The sequence below is a fragment of the Dichomitus squalens genome, assembly GCF_000275845.1.
Source record: "Dichomitus squalens LYAD-421 SS1 unplaced genomic scaffold DICSQscaffold_7, whole genome shotgun sequence".
In the NCBI taxonomy this organism is placed as follows: domain Eukaryota; kingdom Fungi; phylum Basidiomycota; class Agaricomycetes; order Polyporales; family Polyporaceae; genus Dichomitus; species Dichomitus squalens.
The window spans coordinates 232,655-248,797 of NW_006766889.1; the positions used below are offsets into that span (position 1 = coordinate 232,655).

General features: G+C 58.2%; 7 protein-coding genes across 7 annotated transcripts in view; 4 read left to right on the forward strand and 3 right to left on the reverse strand.

Annotated features, from left to right (window-relative positions):
- Positions 1-996: 996 nt before the first annotated feature.
- On the reverse strand, positions 997-1,992 carry DICSQDRAFT_168100 (uncharacterized protein; the record flags this gene model as incomplete). The annotated part of the gene is made up of 3 exons (XM_007363708.1): positions 997-1,686; positions 1,750-1,791; positions 1,852-1,992. 3 exons carry the CDS (start codon positions 1,990-1,992, stop codon positions 997-999), a joined length of 873 nt encoding a protein of 290 aa, XP_007363770.1.
- Positions 1,993-4,293: 2,301 nt separating this feature from the next.
- Positions 4,294-5,499, forward strand: DICSQDRAFT_13703 (uncharacterized protein; the record flags this gene model as incomplete). Its single annotated transcript, XM_007363709.1, has 3 exons — positions 4,294-4,472; positions 4,559-5,034; positions 5,096-5,499. Coding segments are annotated over 3 exons (1,059 nt in total), but the record flags the coding sequence as incomplete, so codon positions are not given.
- A 368-nt stretch (positions 5,500-5,867) lies between these two features.
- Positions 5,868-6,856, reverse strand: DICSQDRAFT_153803 (NAD(P)-binding protein; the record flags this gene model as incomplete). The annotated part of the gene is made up of 2 exons (XM_007363710.1): positions 5,868-6,733; positions 6,853-6,856. 2 exons carry the CDS (start codon positions 6,854-6,856, stop codon positions 5,868-5,870), a joined length of 870 nt encoding a protein of 289 aa, XP_007363772.1.
- Positions 6,857-7,115: 259 nt separating this feature from the next.
- DICSQDRAFT_134655 (WD40 repeat-like protein) lies at positions 7,116-9,667 on the forward strand. Its single transcript, XM_007363711.1, has 13 exons — positions 7,116-7,398; positions 7,455-7,534; positions 7,596-7,669; positions 7,736-7,785; positions 7,835-7,952; positions 8,014-8,072; positions 8,132-8,487; positions 8,547-8,572; positions 8,629-8,757; positions 8,815-8,983; positions 9,051-9,122; positions 9,175-9,442; positions 9,514-9,667. Exons 1-13 carry the CDS (start codon positions 7,256-7,258, stop codon positions 9,647-9,649), a joined length of 1,680 nt encoding a protein of 559 aa, XP_007363773.1. The 5' UTR covers positions 7,116-7,255; the 3' UTR covers positions 9,650-9,667.
- Positions 9,668-9,994: 327 nt separating this feature from the next.
- On the reverse strand, positions 9,995-11,383 carry DICSQDRAFT_55793 (fragmin60; the record flags this gene model as incomplete). Its single annotated transcript, XM_007363712.1, is given in 5 exon segments — positions 9,995-10,423; positions 10,442-10,854; positions 10,915-11,035; positions 11,086-11,253; positions 11,315-11,383. The coding sequence occupies 5 exon segments, from the start codon at positions 11,381-11,383 to the stop codon at positions 9,995-9,997; spliced, it is 1,200 nt and encodes a 399-aa protein (XP_007363774.1).
- Positions 11,384-12,384: 1,001 nt separating this feature from the next.
- Positions 12,385-13,661, forward strand: DICSQDRAFT_55338 (Aldo/keto reductase; the record flags this gene model as incomplete). The annotated part of the gene is made up of 8 exons (XM_007363713.1): positions 12,385-12,429; positions 12,501-12,564; positions 12,616-12,746; positions 12,808-12,917; positions 12,976-13,057; positions 13,111-13,205; positions 13,268-13,446; positions 13,504-13,661. 8 exons carry the CDS (start codon positions 12,385-12,387, stop codon positions 13,659-13,661), a joined length of 864 nt encoding a protein of 287 aa, XP_007363775.1.
- A 439-nt stretch (positions 13,662-14,100) lies between these two features.
- Positions 14,101-16,143, forward strand: part of DICSQDRAFT_134662 (uncharacterized protein) — a 3,089-nt gene continuing 1,046 nt past the window's right edge. Inside the window, exons 1-3 of the mRNA XM_007363714.1 lie at positions 14,101-15,145; positions 15,206-15,247; positions 15,310-16,097. Of these exons, the coding sequence (XP_007363776.1) occupies positions 15,005-15,145; positions 15,206-15,247; positions 15,310-15,996 (870 nt within the window). The 5' untranslated portion in view covers positions 14,101-15,004 and the 3' untranslated portion in view covers positions 15,997-16,097. The remainder of the gene's footprint in view (positions 15,146-15,205; positions 15,248-15,309; positions 16,098-16,143) is intronic.

The window sequence follows — 16,143 nt, forward strand, 5'->3', positions numbered from 1 at the left end:
GACATCGTCCGCGGGCGTCGAGGCTGGGATAGCCTACGGGTCTAATACGAGGGAGGGGCCGAGTAGACTGTTGATCAGGAGGACGTCTCCTCCATCTTCGAGGAATAGATTGATCAGTGAACGCGCGCGAGACGAAGGATAATCCGACAAACCTCAACAGTGCGATACTCTAGTGGGGTTGAGTAGACTGTTGGTCCGGAGGACGTCTCCTCCATCTGCGAGGACAACTGCGTCAGCGAACTCGCGCAAACCGAAGGATAATATCACCAACCTCAACAGTCTGGCACTCATGGGGCCGACCTCACATCCCTCGTTCGCGACTCCTACAGGGACCCGCGTGAGCACTTGCCAAAGCGCATAGAACAGAAGACACTCACCAGTAGAACAACTATCACCTCCATTGGCAACAGGCCTCGATAAATGCGGTACTTAGGCGGAGGTCTCCAATCCGGATCGGGGGTATAGGTATTGAGCGGAACCAAACAGAGACGGAAAGACAGATCCGGCGTATGACGATACGAGTCCAGGGTGTAGGGATGTGAATTCGAGGTATGAGGGAATGCATCCGTGGGGTATATTGAGATGCGGTAAAATTGGTGTGCGCGGACGAGTCCAAGAAGAGGAAAGGCTGACCCAAGGGTATCAGGATACGAGTCCAGGGTATAGGAATGTGAATCCTGGGTATGAGGCAATTTATCTGTGCTTGAAGGTGAGGGAGATTCACTCTCATGCGCGAACCGTGGAGGCGGAGGGAGCCGACGCATGGAACAGGGGTTGGATCGCGAGGCGATGCGCAGCCAGCGATGCATACAGGCCGACAGGTGGAAGCGTCGGGTAAGAGCCCGTCCCTCACTTGCGCCGCGCAGCCTCGGGGTGGAGGAGAGCTCCAGCTGTTCGTGCAGGGTGTCAGAGCGGCGAAGACAGCGAGTCCTCTATCAAAGAGGGACTAGGCCTGGACGGCCGAAGTGGGAAGAAAGAGTCGGGTCGACGTGCCCCTCAGTAGGGGCTACCAGCGGACATCAGTCGTCTCCGACGCCGAGACTTGACCGGCGTATTGGGGAATGGCGTCAGAGGAAGCACGGCGATTTGCGAGAGCGAATACCGACTCTTCGCAGCCAGAGGCGATGCCGGAGTGAACGCCTCGCGATCCCGAGTCCTGTTCATACGAGGCGTCTGCGGGGGGACCGCCGGCTGGTTGACCAGAGTCCAGTAAAAGTGGGTCATAGGGTGCGCATAGACAAGGGGAGCGGGCAGAACCTCCTCCATCTGCTCCTCGAGCGGAGCGGGGATCACGTCCTCCATAGCATCCTCCAGCGGGGCCACAACGATATCCTCCATACACTCCTCGAGAGGAGCAGGCAAAATCTCCTCCATGGCCTCCTCGAGAGGAGCAGGCATGATATCCTCCATCGGGCCCTGTCCTTTCTTTAAACCAGTCTGGAGCTTCGACGACGCCGTGAACCCATCCTGTCGCCGAATCCGAAGTTGGGCCATCGCCTGAGAAATCGAGAGCGAAGGAGACTGCTGAGCGATAGTCCGGTGAGGAACCCGGTGCGGCCTGTACGCTGGAGGGGCGGCGCTGCCAGTGGACACAGCATTGCCCTTCCCATACTCTCCCCCAGCTGCCTTCACCGTCTCACGACCACACACGACCTTCTTGAACGCCTTCCGTGACTCCTCGAGATCCTATACAACACATCACATCACCGTCTGACCCGAGTCCCAACGTGCGGGCGGAAGGGTACACACCTTGACAATACCACCCTCTGCACGGATGGCCCGCATCCGCGTCTGACATCATCCCAACAGTAAGCAAGCATGGCCACGACGTATGCTGTATGGCGGACGTACGTGGTTGGCAGTCTCGGTGTCGTCCCTGGGTGGCTGACGGAACGAGGCGAAAGGGTGGAGGACACGAGGGATGGGCAGGTGAGGGACATGGATGGTGCGGGAGACGGAGAGGGACTTGAACAACTCGCGTAGACCGAACATGATGGAGGTGATGTATGTGTGCGTTGTGGATGTGTTGAGGTTGAGGTTGAAGTGGAGAGTGAGGATGTGGATATTGGCGAGCTTGCGACGATGGTGTGGAACGAAGATGATGGTAGTAGGTGAGGACGAGATGGCTGCGTACGAGGCGGTTTATATGCCATCCCGGAGAGGAGGAGGCTGGCAGACCGGGAGCGATCTCGGTCGCGTTGAGTCCGTCAACCTCCACCGGTGGTCAGCCTACCTTCACAGCGTCGATCGATCGCACACAGCTCGGCCGCCAAGACTCGTTGGCCGTGTACCAGCACAGAACGGGTCTGGTACAATCAATGGTTGTCGTTCGAGTCCAGGATTGGGGTGATAAATTGCTGCCAAACTCCGGATACTTTGTCACGCTCTCCGTCTTTTGCACGTCCACATGGGTATGCATCGTGAGTGCATGACAGCTCGAGGAATAGGCCGGTTGTCGACGTGTGTTCGTGAGCCCCAGCTATAACCCTTGCAGATATAGTGGGTGCACGCCACAGTCCATCTGTCCGTTCATGTCCTTCAGCAATCACACAAGTTCCCTTTGGAGAAAAAAGGCCAAAATTGACTGCTCTGTGGCATACACACGATTGCAACACAATGGGTAGAAGCGACGCCAAACAAAAGCGCCTGTGAAGACATAGTACACGATCAGTGATTGCTCTGAACATGTGAGCCCAAGCTGTCAAGTTATTTGAAGGAATCAGCAAAGAGGCTGACAAGCTACTCTCGACTAGACTTCGACACTAGGCCGCCAAGATATAGAAGTCTAGTCGAGAGTTGTCTGTCAGCCTCTTCATATCCAAAGCGTCCCAATACTAGAAGGGGGTGACCCTACGTGTATTGTATGTGCACGCTATTTCTCCTCGGGAAACCCGCGTACTACATCGGTTTGTGACGCGGATCGCAACCGCATCGAGAGTAGAACAAAGGAGCCCTACACCCATCAGGCAGGGACACACGATGCGTCACAAGCCATCTGGCACGGATAGTACCCCATTCTCCTGGCATGTCAGCTCTCATACTGCCGAAGCGTCCTTCGAGCACGACCTCCGGTCTCGGCGAACAAGCTCGGACATCTGCTCAAAAGACCAGACGCTTTCCTGGCCTCTTGTCAGCCTCTGTCTCTTCGAAACGTCCGGTCAACGACGAGACGTTCTGCGCGTCCAACAAATGCATACTTACCCATGCTGCTCGGACGAACCTTACGTAGTATACCATTCCGGGTCATGAGCGGTGGTCATGCTTCTGAGGTTTGATCATGTAAAGAGCACGGGTCATAGCACGTCAAGGGTCGAGCGCAAGGTACTTGGGTTGAGCTGCTGTCCAGCTCTCCCTATGAGGCCATCAGCGAGTATCGACGCCCATGAAGTTGTCGCATCATTGCGCTTGGCAAGATTAGGGTGTAGTCCTCCTGTATAGCCAAATAGGACCGGAAAGCGATGTGTTTGGTCATTGAAGGAAGTCGACTGCGCACCTGTCGATTTGCCGCGGACAGTATGCACAGCAGTGTGAAGTCAAGCTCATCTGTATCGAGATTGTGCCGTGGCGTGATGCACGACACCGGACGAGGGCCATCCGCACTGGGAACTTGGCAGCCCTTCCAGTGTTTCCGGGTTTGGATTTGAGCCCTTGGGTGGTCCTGCGCGTCCTGCGCGTCGCCATGCATGGGGAGAAGCTTCCCTTTGAGTCCCGCGTATACGCCATGCCATTGTGTGACTCACCGGATACGACAAAGCCCTTCTTTTGACACGTTGCGGTCTGGGAAGTCCACACTATCCTATTCCAAGCCTTCTTGCCCTGCTATGCTGTTGCTGTATTCTTGCGGCTATGCTCCGCGGTTGCGCCGGACAGGCATAGAGGTGTATTCGTCTTTCCAAAGAAGCTCTTTCTGTCGAAGATCATACTGTATAGCCCGCTGAATGTTAGCGGCTGTCGACGACGGTATGCGGATAGATCGGCAGATCAAAGCAAGTATGGCAACTTCGAGCATCTGGACGGTTATCAGATTAGATGACGAGGGAAGAAAGAGTAAGCAACGACGGGGGACAGGTTTCGGCGGCAACGCTTGCGTGCTCTCCTCGTTTTCTGACAGTGTCCCTTGTCCGCCCCAGTCCTGCTTTTTCGCGGATCATCGGTGCCTCCTGGGGGGGGGTGTCTTTAACTTATACATAAGCCCCCGCCCACGTTCCCCTCCTTTTCGACAATCCCTCTTCCTCCTGGGGTACACGTCTTTCCCCTTAGTCGTTTGCTTCTGTGCACGCCACCATGTCCTCCAACAAGGTTCCGACCGCGGGCGTCGACCTCTCTCAGCCCATCGCGACCGTCCTCCGGGAGGGCACCCGCGAAGCCCACCAACGCGCCGAGCACTCCCAGGGCGCACAATCGCTCACGCGCGGCGAGCTCGACCGGGAGGAGTACGCCCGCTTCCTCATGCTGCTCTGGCACGTCTACGAGTGAGTACCAGTCCCCCGTTCGTCCCGAGCGATCTCGCCGCCCTCGCCCACGCTCACACGGCGTCCCCCTCTCCCCTCCCCCACAGCGCATTCGAGCGCGCCCTCGAGCAGCACGCCACGCACCCCGTCCTCGCCCCGACGCACAACCCGGGCCTCTTCGCGCGCTCCGCGAACCTCGCCGCGGACATCAGCTACATCCTCCAGGTGCCCGAGCCGTCCTGGCAGGCGCACCCCGTCCACGCCGCGCTCGTGCAGGCGCCGCCGCCCGCGCTCGCACGGTACGTCGGGCGCATCGAGGAGCTCGCGGCGGGCCCGGACCCGGCCAGGCTCCTCGCGCACGCGTACGTCCGCTACCTGGGCGACCTCTCGGGCGGGCAGTTCATCCGGCGGCGCATCGCCAAGGCGTACGGGCTCGAAGGGGGCGTCGGGGGCGTCAGCTTCTACGAGTTCCGGACGCTGACGGGGTCTTTGGAGAGCGCGAACGCGGGGGAGATGAAGCGGATCAAGGAATGGTACCGCGACGGGATGAACGAGGGCGTTGGGGACAACGCGGAGCTGAAGGGTGAGTGGCGTCGTGTGGGAGCGTCCGGGGTGGTGGTGCTCACGTACCGGTTGCTTCCCAGCCGCGATCCTGGAGGAGGCGAACCTCGCGTTTGAGTTCAATACTGGGCTGTTTGACGAGCTCAAGCCGCCGTCTAGGCCGTCCACCATCGCGACTACCGCTACGGTAGACGTCGTCCCGACTCCCCTCCACTCACCTGTCGACTCCTCGTCTCCGCCCTCGACGCCGTTCGTAGAAGACATGGGAGACTCCCCCGAGCTTGCTGCCATCAAAGCGCGGGGCGGCTCGAAGACGGTCTTCGAAGCGACCGAGGGACCGACGTCGTCAGTGACGTTCGCTGCGACGTCCGTCATCGCCTTTATCGTGGCCTTCTCGATCGCGCACTTCACGCTCGTCGTCGGTGGCTTCACAGGCTCGAAGGGGTACGCCAAGCTCGAGATATTCACGCAGTGGCTGGACAACTTCTTCGGCTCCGGCTCGAGTCCTGCTCAGACGTGACGACCGTTGCCGCTACTGCTAGGCCTCACATTTTACATGCGGATATTCCATACACATCCATCACGGTTGCTTCAGCGTCGCATACGGTCTCTGCTCGGATAGATGCTTCGCTCTAGATCTGCTTATTGGTTTCTGCAGACTCTTACTGTACCACACCTCACCTGTACCAATACTTTCAATCACCTAACTGCTTTCGGCGTCCCTTTCCCACTCATTGCATGTTCACTGAGCCCTCGCGGCAGACTGTGCTTATTCAAGGTGTATGCGCCACGGACGCCGCAAGAACATAAAGATAAACACGTCAAGTCCTCAGAGGGGCCGCGCATGTCTCCAGCTCAAGGTTTGACCTCCTCCCCCTTCCAATCCCAGATCCTCCCTCTCTGGTCCTCGCGCAGCCCCTCCACGACCTCCGCGAGCCGCGCAGCCGCGTACTCGGGCGCGAAGAGCTTCTCGGGGCTCACGCCCTTCCAGAAGTCCCTGCTCAGATCCGTCTTGACCGTCCCCGGGTGCAGGCCCACGGCGACCGCGGGCAGCCTCCGCGCCTGGAGGTGCAGGTCGAACGTGCGGACGACCTGGTTCAGCGCCGCCTTGGACGCGCGGTACGAGTACCAGCCCCCGAGGCGATTGTCGGAGATCGAGCCCACGCGCGCGGAGACGTGCGCCCACTTCGCGACGAGCGGGCGCTGCTGCTCTGCTGCGCCCGCGGGCGCGGAGGTGGAGGTGGAGGTCTGTAGCGCGCGCGCGGCGGGCGGGAGGAAGCGCGAGAAGTGCTTGATGGCGAGGAGGTGCGAGACGACGTTCAGGCGGAAGGTCGCGAGCACGTCGTCGAGCACGAGGTCCGCGGGCTGGCGCTCGGGGTGGAGCACGCCCGCGAGGAAGACGGCGACGCGGAGGAAGGACGGCTCGGCGGAGGACCCGGAGAGCTGCGCGAGCGCGCGGGCGAGCGCGTCCGCCGCGGCCGCGACGCTGTCTTCGGAGGCGAGGTCGAGCGGGAGGAGGTGGAGGCGCGCGGGGTCGACGGAGGGGAGCGGGTGGAGGATGTGCGCGCGGACGGAGTCTGCGGTCCGCGGGCGGTCGGTCGCAGGCGGAGAAGGGCGGTAGGTGGCGAAGACGGGGAGGGAGGTGGTGCGGAGGTAGTGGCGGGCGAGGGCGAGGGACAGGCCGCGCGTCGCGGGTGCGATGAGGATGAACGGGGGCATTTCTGGGAGCTCGAATGTAGAGCCGGGCTCAGAGAAAGGTGTATATGTACATGAACGTTTTGGAGGTCTGGCTCAGTCCCTTTGAAGCACCCACCGATGCGGCCCCAATCTCACCGTCAGCCCATCTCGGCAGCAGCCGATCCGCTGCTCAGCAGCGTGTGATACAAGCCCGCATCGTTTGCGAACACTGAGCGTGCAGTAGACAAGCTTGGAATTGAGATGGGATGTAACGGTTCGTACGTACTTACTTTCCGTCGGCGTTAAATATGACGATCGCAAACGCCGCGGGGTTGGCTCTGGGCGCTCACCGACACACGCTCCGGCGGCTCCGCCCCTCACGACTTTGTCCTCGTCAAATACTGCCACCAGCCCTTGACGGTGTCCCATGACACCCTCCGACTGCTGTCTCCCTACCCCACGCGAAGCACAGATGTTCCCGTGACGACTGTCAGATTCTCAGAAATCAGAAGGAGGATCTGCCACGAAGAACTTCGCGCGAACCTGCATACGCTTTCGTTCTACGTATGGCTTTGGACCTCCTACCTTCCGGAAGCCTTCCTTTTCTGCGTGACATAGGTGCAACAGACTTCATCTCGAGGAGCGCACCGATCCATGCCAGACGGCGCGCCGCAGAGACAATTCTATGTGATGGACTTCCCTACTCCAAGTACACGCTCAGACATCATGTCGTCCGGGTCGCTTCCTGCTGATGAAGAGTCACAGGAAGCTTGTTGGACATACGTCGTGTGTCAATTCCCTAGCGTTCTCCAACGACGGTCGGTGGCTCGCGAGTGCAGGGGACGGTGAAGTGTCTTGTGATGGCGTATGAACCGCACATGCTCATGTCGCAACATTCGGTTGCAGATCCGTACGTGCAGATATGGGACTTCCACCAAGAACAGCTGTCCAAGCCGGCGTTGAGCTTCTTAGGACCAAGGGTAAGCGAGACAGGATTGCAGCGGACGGTGATGCTCAAGCTGAGCGTCGTGCTTATCATGTTCCAGTCTAATGTCTTCACGCTCGCCTTCTCGGCCTCGGCACGATTTGTCTACTCGTGAGCGGTCAATACCTGTGTCGAACTGTCTCGCTTATGGCTCTACCAGTGGGGACACAAGCAACATCCTACATCAGTACGATATTTCCAGCCTGCACGACCCCGTAGCGCGTGTAGAGGCCGGTTCCCAGGCCGGATCTCCGAGCTGGAGCAACGCCCAGCACGACGTGAGCCTTCTTTGGCTTTGGAATCGCACAAAGGCCGGCAAGTATCGCTGACCCGACGCAGGACAGCATCCGCTCGATATCGTGCCACCCCGAGCAGGACAATCTGTTTCTCAGCGCAGCGTGAGTGCGTCCTTCTCGCGACGAGCAGGGGCGCATCATGACCATCCCTCGATCTGCAGCGAAGACGGCCGCATCGTCCTACACGATATGCGCGGTGACTCGCGGTACACGCGGACGCAGCGGATCCTGCAGCACCGCACGGAGCTGACGTGCGTGCAGTACCATCCGACGATGCCGGACCTCTTCGCGACTAGCGATAATCATGGGCAAGTGTGCCTGCGCGACGTTCGCATGGCGTTCGGGCCTCTGTCTCAGCGCCGGGACGAGGGCGTCGTGCACAAAGTAAGGCTTCCGCGGTCGTGCATGCGCCGGGCAGGGCACCTCATCGTTCAGCAGTATGTGACAACGGTGGCCAAACAAGGTGTCGCGAACATGGCACGGCCAGAGGCGAGCAGCATCACGTTTGACCGCGAAGGTCAGTAGATATGTATACTTTCGGCGCAGGTAGAGCCTCGTCAACATCTCGCGTTTCAGGACGCAGACTGGCTGTCACGACGCTGGTGAGTGTCCAGACGTGGGGCTACATCTGGCGCTGCAGATGTTGACGGCCGCCTAGCATCATCTGCCGACGTTATACGCTTTGAACGACCCGTACCCTATTGCGCTCTTCAGCGGGCGTCGCTACCCGAATGGTGCCGTGGTGAATCCCTCGGAAAACACGTACACGAACAGTTGCACGATCAAGGTGGGCATGTCTGAGGTGTCCGTGTTGGGAAACTCACGCTGACTGCGCTGGACCCAGCACGGAAGTTTCGGGACATTGGGCTCTGATAGAGACATGTACTACACCGCAGGCTCGGACGACTTCCGGGCTTACGTATGGAAGATACCGGAGGAGGCCGCTCTCCTTGAGAGCCGGAACGTCGTTGAGTATTCGGATTGGACCGAGAACAGAAGGCCTGGGGAGCTAGGTGCGTGGGATCGAGCTGTTGTCCGCGCTCAAGTGTCCGTGGCTACATGCTCGGTTGTCCCGACTAGGATATTCGGCCACTGCACTCGGGCCAAGATACGTCCCGCAAGAGATTTCTACACCCCTGGCACGCTTGACTGGTCAGCATCACATCGATGGCTGTGTTCAGACGCGCTCTGAACATGAACGCAGGACATGACTCGATCGTCAACACGGCGTTGTGCCACCCTCACCATCCCTACATCCTCACAGCAGGGATAGAGCGCTTCATCCGCCTTCACAGCCCGACGGAAGCGTCGCCCTGCACGGAGCCTATGCTGCCGACACCCAAGACGGTCCGGACCGTGTCTTTCTCCAATCCGAGCTCCCGGGAGTTGTTCCTCAGAGCGGTGGGCATGGTGGACGACCCGGACGTGGAAGAGGACGACGACGACAGCCAGTCCATCGCGCTCTTTGATCAGTGAGTAGCGCTGTTCTGTCGTGGGCCACACCGAGGGGTGTGTGTCAGGTATGTGCTGACGAGTCTGCTAGGATACTGCGCATGGAGGGTAACGGGGACGTGTTCACGGTTCGGCGTCGGGACGGGCACCGTGATGGTGGGGATAGCAGCGACGAGGACATGGACGGGGGGTCGGACTCAGACGCGGAGATGTCTTTGTATCAGTAATTCGATCGCATCAATTAGCTTCAACACATTTGACGTGGTCGTCACCGCGGGACACTTCCCGTATTACCGGAGGCGGCAGGAGGTGACGAAATCTCCAGCATTCGTCGCCTTGCTTGCGCCTCCCTTGCTTTCTCACTAAAGTACGTTGATTGCGTGGTGTTTGGTGACGTCCCATTTGAGAGCTACATAGCAGCCTGACAACAGTATATTGTACATCGAATTTGCGCTGCGGGTGCCGTGATCGTATAGAGTCCTCCAACATGACAGCGCAGTATATCCATCCATAATGGTGGTGTTCTTTGTTCAGTCGTATGGGCATCCATCTTCTCGCCCTCACTCGCTGCTTCACGATCCGCTCCCCGAGATCGAACTCTTGAACGCGTCCGTTTCTTGCCCTTGGTTGATCTTGACGATGTGCGTCGCCAATGCTGTGCGCCCGCCGCCCTGTTTGCGTTTGTACAGATAGTGCTGCCCGTACTGGAGTGCCAGACGGCGCTCTGTGAGCGAGGCGTTCGCCCCGATCCACACATAGATCGCGGGATTGGTGGGGTTCGAACTGTCATCCAGGACGAACGCGTCGTCAGGCGAGAGGGACGACTCAGTAGGCGGGGAGACGGGCTCAAACGCGAGCTGGCCGGTAGAATCCGAAAGACGGAAGAGGGCCTTCTCAGTGGCGAAGGCAACGACCTGAGGGGGACCGACGGCTTCCAGGCCGAGCTCGGAGAGGAAGAGACCTGCGCCTTGGCCATGTTCGTCTGTCCCCCAGTGGTTGAGCTATCCTCAGCACAACACCAGAAGACAAGGACATAGCGTACCGTAGACGGTGGATTCGCACTGGCTCTGGCGCTCGTTGACGAGCGACTGCACGAACTCCGCCGCCTTGAACTTGACCTTGCCGGGAGCGGCCCGCGTGTTGAACTGCCACACATTATGGCCCATGTCCAGCACGTACACGCCGCCTTCCAGGATGCTCGCGCCCTCTGTGGGTACCTCGCGGACTTGCAGATGCCCGGTGGCCTTGCCCGGCACCTGGGCGGAGGAAATGAGGTAGAGGCGGCGGGAGTTGTCCGGAGGGGGCTCGGTGACGTGGTGGAAGCCGGACGCGACGCCGCCATGGAGTGAGACGAACTTGGGGAAGTAGGAAAGGAAGCGGGAAGATTCGTACCCTTGGATCTCGCGGTACTGGACAGGCTTGCCACCGAGGTCTGCCGGGGTTCCAGGTCAGAAGCGCGATTGTGGGTGGCGACGCACAGTAGCTCACGCACGATCGTCGAGCTCGACAGTCTTGTAAGCAGCCGTTCCGGCTTCGTCTTGGGAAGTCTCGTCTCCTAACCAGAAGTGCAGATCGTAAGAGAGCTCTTCATTGTCGGGATCCTTCTTGTACGTCTGACAAACATTGAGGCCCAATATCTTCATTGACATGACGGAAAGCGTACGTGTAAGACGATATAGGAGTCTCCGTCGTAGAAGTGGCCGTAGTGCGACTTGGGCCACTCCTTCACGTGGAACTGCTCGATCCGCCAAATTTGCGTCTCAGGCTCTTTCCCAGAGGCTTGCCAAGCGGCCTCTTTGTCGCCCGCGTGTTCTCTGACATGTTTCTCAAGCTATGATAAATAGATCGCCCGGTGTAAGTAGATGATGAGAGCAAAGGGGGACGCGCCGCACATCGGATCCCAACAACGCGATGTTCGAGTCTTCAATATTGTACTGCGTGGGGCGTGTTAGATGGGCCATCTTTCAAGGGTGTGGTGCGGGATGGTATCGCTGTAAGAAAATTAGTGAAGGAACTGGGGCGCCGCCGCGGTATCCGGATGTACTGCTTGTCGTGATGGTCGTCCATTCGAAGCTACTTTAGATTAGATGAAGGAGAACCCTTATCTAATCTCTGCTATGACTGCCCTAGTGTACAGGGCAGAATAGTTTCGGCCTCCGGCAAATGGCAGAATGGCAAAACGGCTATTGCCAGGGCCGGCAAATACTGGCAGATTGGCACGCGCTACTGGGGAGCCTCGGGCGAGGAAAAGTGGGTAGAGTAAGCCAAAGAGGCCACTGAGTATCATCCTGGGCTCTTAAGTTAAGATCAGGACCTGAATCATACGTATATGATGTTGTTCGTACACTCGCCGCATCAGAGTACAGTAACAGGAGCGACTTCACATTAGCCGAGAATTCCGGCCGATCGGTCAAGCACTGGGATAGCCTCCAAAGCCTAGCCGCCCCATGTGGAGCCTCCCAGATACTCATTCATGGTACAATTTTCTAGGAGGAGACCCTCTCTCTCGCGTTGTGTGGAAGGACACTGCAGCTAGTCCGTCTCTGGTCGATCGGCGACGGTCCCATATACAGCAAGCGCCCAACAAGCGCCCAGTATCTGCCACCAACTGGCGGTCTCGGTGGCCGGCAAAATGGCATTTGCCGCCTGGCAATTGCCTCTGGCAGAATGGCAGGGTTCTGCCAAGAACACTAGACTGCCCACCCTGCCGATTGCGTCAAGTGTCGCACGCAGCCAAGAGATTCGACGCTCGCTCAGCACCATGCTGTCCTATTCTTGGCCGGCCGACCTCTTTCCCCTCGCCCCCCACACCCTTCCATAGGGCGACTGCATAATCTCCGTCATTGAGATGGCATTTGGCACAGTCAAGCTCAACGATGGCCATGAGGTGATCATCTTGGGGGCGCCAGAAACGTCGTGGCAGACGCTGACAGAGGATTGGCGCGGTATCGCGCCTACATAGATGCCGGCAATTGCGTTCGGAACGGGTTCCAAGTGGAAGGGACAGGTGCGCCTGTCACTGTGCAATGAGACCGGAGCGTCTGCTGAGACGCTACTGCTGCGTCGGCTTTCTTTCAGGACGTAACCGACTACGTTATCCAGGCCATAGAGACCGGCTTCTCCCACATCGACTCCGCGCAATGTACGTTCAGCGCCCTGCATCTCGACACGCTTGTTCATGCTTGCAATGTAGGGTACGGGACCGAGGACAGCGTAGGCCGTGCCATTCGCGAGAGCGCGTTGAACCGGAGCGACCTGTACATCACGACCAAGTGGTCTGGTCGCACCGACATACCTGAGGCGATCAACAACAGTCTCGTGCAAGTACGCGCTCTCACAACGGTCCCCGTGTGCACCGTCTTGCGGTACTCAACCGCATTCCCAGATTGGTGTGAAGCAAGTTGATCTCTACCTCATCCACAACCCGAGCTTCGTGACGGACCTAGAACATGACTGGAAGGAGTTCGAGAAGATCAAGGAGACCGGTCTGGCAAAGTACGCGTCAGTTCCACATCGTCACGCCACTGTAATCTGATACAAGGCACAAATGCAGGAGCATAGGCGTCAGCAACTTCAACCTTGAGACTCTTCAGAAGCTCGTGAAGATCGCAAAAGTCAAGCCTGCGGTCAACCAGGTAGGCGATCGTCCGTTAAGGGTCTGGGCGCATGCCCTTACGAGTCCCCCCAGATCCTCTTCCACCCGTACAACTATGCCGAGAACAAGGAGCTGCTTGAGTACAGCGCGAAACACGGTATCATCACCGAAGCTTACAGCAGTCTCTTGTGAGCCGACACTTGCTTCATGAGCGTTCGTGCCTTGCCATAGATCTCTCATCGGACTCTAGCCCCATCACGAGGTACCCTGGCGGTCCAGTAGACGCTCCTGTCGCAGCAGCCGCAAAGCGTCTTAACGCCACGCCCACTCAAGTTCTTCTGTTGTGGGTCAGGAGCAAAGGTGTCTCAATTGTCACGACTAGCTCGAGCAAGGAGCATCTGCAGGAGTATCTCGCCGTCGCTGATCTTCGTGAGTTCCGCCTCCGCGTCTAGCGTTACAGTACAAGACGCCCTGATACTTCATTAGCCGCACTCACGGACGAGGAGATCGCTGCGATTGACGAGGCCGGTGCGAAGGGTCCCCCCAGCGAGACCCTCACCCATCTCCGCAGGAAGAAGTACATCAATCTCGCATGTTCACTTTTTGCCATCGGTCTCTTTTTATGGGTTCAGTACCGGGGTTAGGCCACAGTGTATCAGAAGTGTGAGCCTCGTAGCCGCTGAGAGATCTGCCTCCCCGTATTGTTGACCGGTTCTACTGGCACCGGATTGGACTGATATGATTGGATGTCCCACCTGTTGAATCGAGCGTTGGGAGGTCTCCAGGCAGTCGAATGAAAGCATCAATGGGCGTGTGCTCGGTGCACGAGGATCGAATATACAACTAGAGGAAAATGTATATGTGCTGATCAACGAACATCTTTCTCAGCTGCCTACAGCCGTTTTCATGACTGGTGCAACTCTTCGGCATAGCTATGTAGCCAAGATTGCGCATTTCGGTGGAATGATCAGTCACGGTCGTCTAATATGATCAGAACACAGTGGCCATCAGAGGCGCTTGTCTGGCGTTGTTTCTAGCCATCATGTTCCGATCGTGTTTGTGCGACTCTGAAGGTGGTATGCCACATAGCATTCGATTCTTCTGACTTTCGTTTTTCTCAAAGGGAACCTGTGCGATCGCTGAATGGGCCTGAGCAGACTGATTGATTTTGGCCAGCATCCCTTCATTGGTTATTATAGGTAGGGCTCGCAAATGCAAACGCACATCGACAACCGGCCTATTCCTCAAGCTGCGATGCACGCGTGTATCTCTCATCCATGCCCATGTGAACGTGAAAACTCAAGTGGAGCGAGACCGAGTATCTGGAGGCTGGCAGAAATCGGTCAGCCCGATCTCCGAACCACACGACATCGACGGACTCGAATATTGACAACCACCGGCTCTACGAAGCCTATCCTGTGCTGGTACACGGCCGAAGAGCCTTGTCGGCCGACAGGTGGCTGCAATTGATCGACATTGTGAAGGTGAGTAGAACATCGGTGGAGGTTGACAGACTCGACGTGACCGAGATCGCTGCCGGTCTGCCAGCCTCTGCTTCTTCCCCCTGTGGACGTGGGCGTGCAGATTAACGGAGAGCAGGACAAAGTATTCGGAGGCTGGCAGAAACTCATCAGCCCAATCTCCTGGACTCGAACATGAACAATCGGTTATACGAGACCCATTCTGTGCCGATACACGACCAACGAGCCTTGGCGGCCGAGCTGTGTGCGATCGATCGACGCTGTGAAGGTAAGCTGAACACCGGTGGAGGCTGACATTCTCAACGTGACCGAGATCGCTCCCGGTCTGCCAGCCTCCTCTCCGGGATGGCATATAAACCGCCTGATACGCAGCCATCTCGTCCTCACCTACTACCATCATCTTCGTTCCACACCTTCGTCGCAAGCTCGCCGATATCCACATCCTCACTCTCCACTTCAACCTCAACCTCAACACATCCACAACGCACACATACATCACCCCCATCATGTTCGGTCTACGCGAGTTGTTCAAGTCCCTCTCCATCTCCCGCACCATCCATGTCCCTCACCTGCCCATCCCTCGTGTCCTCCACCCTTTCGCCTCGTTCCGTCAGCCACCCAGGGACAACGCCGAGACTATCAACCACGTACGTTCGCTATACAGCATACGTCGTGGCCATGCTTGCTTACTGTTGGGATGATGTCAGACGCGGATGCGGGCCATCCGTGCAGAGGGTGGTATTGTCAAGGTGTGTACCTTTCTGTCGCACGCTGGGACTCGGGTCAGACGGTGATGTGATGTGTTGTACAGGATCTCGAGGAGTCGCGGAAGGCGTTCAAGAAGGTCGTGTGTGGTCGTGAGACGGTGAAGGCAGCTGGGGGAGAGTATGGGAAGGGCAATGCTGTGTCCACTGGCAGCGCCGCTCCATCGTACAGGCCGCACCGGGTTCCTCACCGGACTATCGCTCAGCAGTCTCCTTCGCTCTCGATTTCTCAGGCGATGGCCCAACTTCGGATTCGGCGACAGGATGAGTTCACGGCGTCGTCGAAGCTCCAGACTGGTTTAAACAACGGACAGGGCCCGATGGAGGATATCATGCCTGCTCCTCTCGAGGAGGCCATGGAGGAGATTTTGCCTGCTCCTCTCGAGGAGTGTATGGAGGATATCGTTGTGGCCCCGCTCGAGGATGCTATGGAGGACGTGATCCCCGCTCCGCTCGAGGAGCAGATGGAGGAGGTTCTGCCCGCTCCCCTTGTCTATGCGCACCCTATGACCCACTTTTACTGGACTCTGGTCAACCAGCCGGCGGTCCCCCCGCAGACGCCTCGTATGAACAGGACTCGGGATCGCGAGGCGTTCACTCCGGCATCGCCTCTGGCTGCGAAGAGTCGGTATTCGCTCTCGCAAATCGCCGTGCTTCCTCTGACGCCATTCCCCGATACGCCGGTCAAGTCTCGGCGTCGGAGACGACTGATGTCCGCTGGTAGCCCCTACTGAGGGGCACGTCGACCCGACTCTTTCTTCCCACTTCGGCCGTCCAGGCCTAGTCCCTCTTTGATAGAGGACTCGCTGTCTTCGCCGCTCTGAAATCCTCGCACGAACAGCTGTAGCTCTCCTCCACCCGAGGCTGTGCGGCGCAAGTGA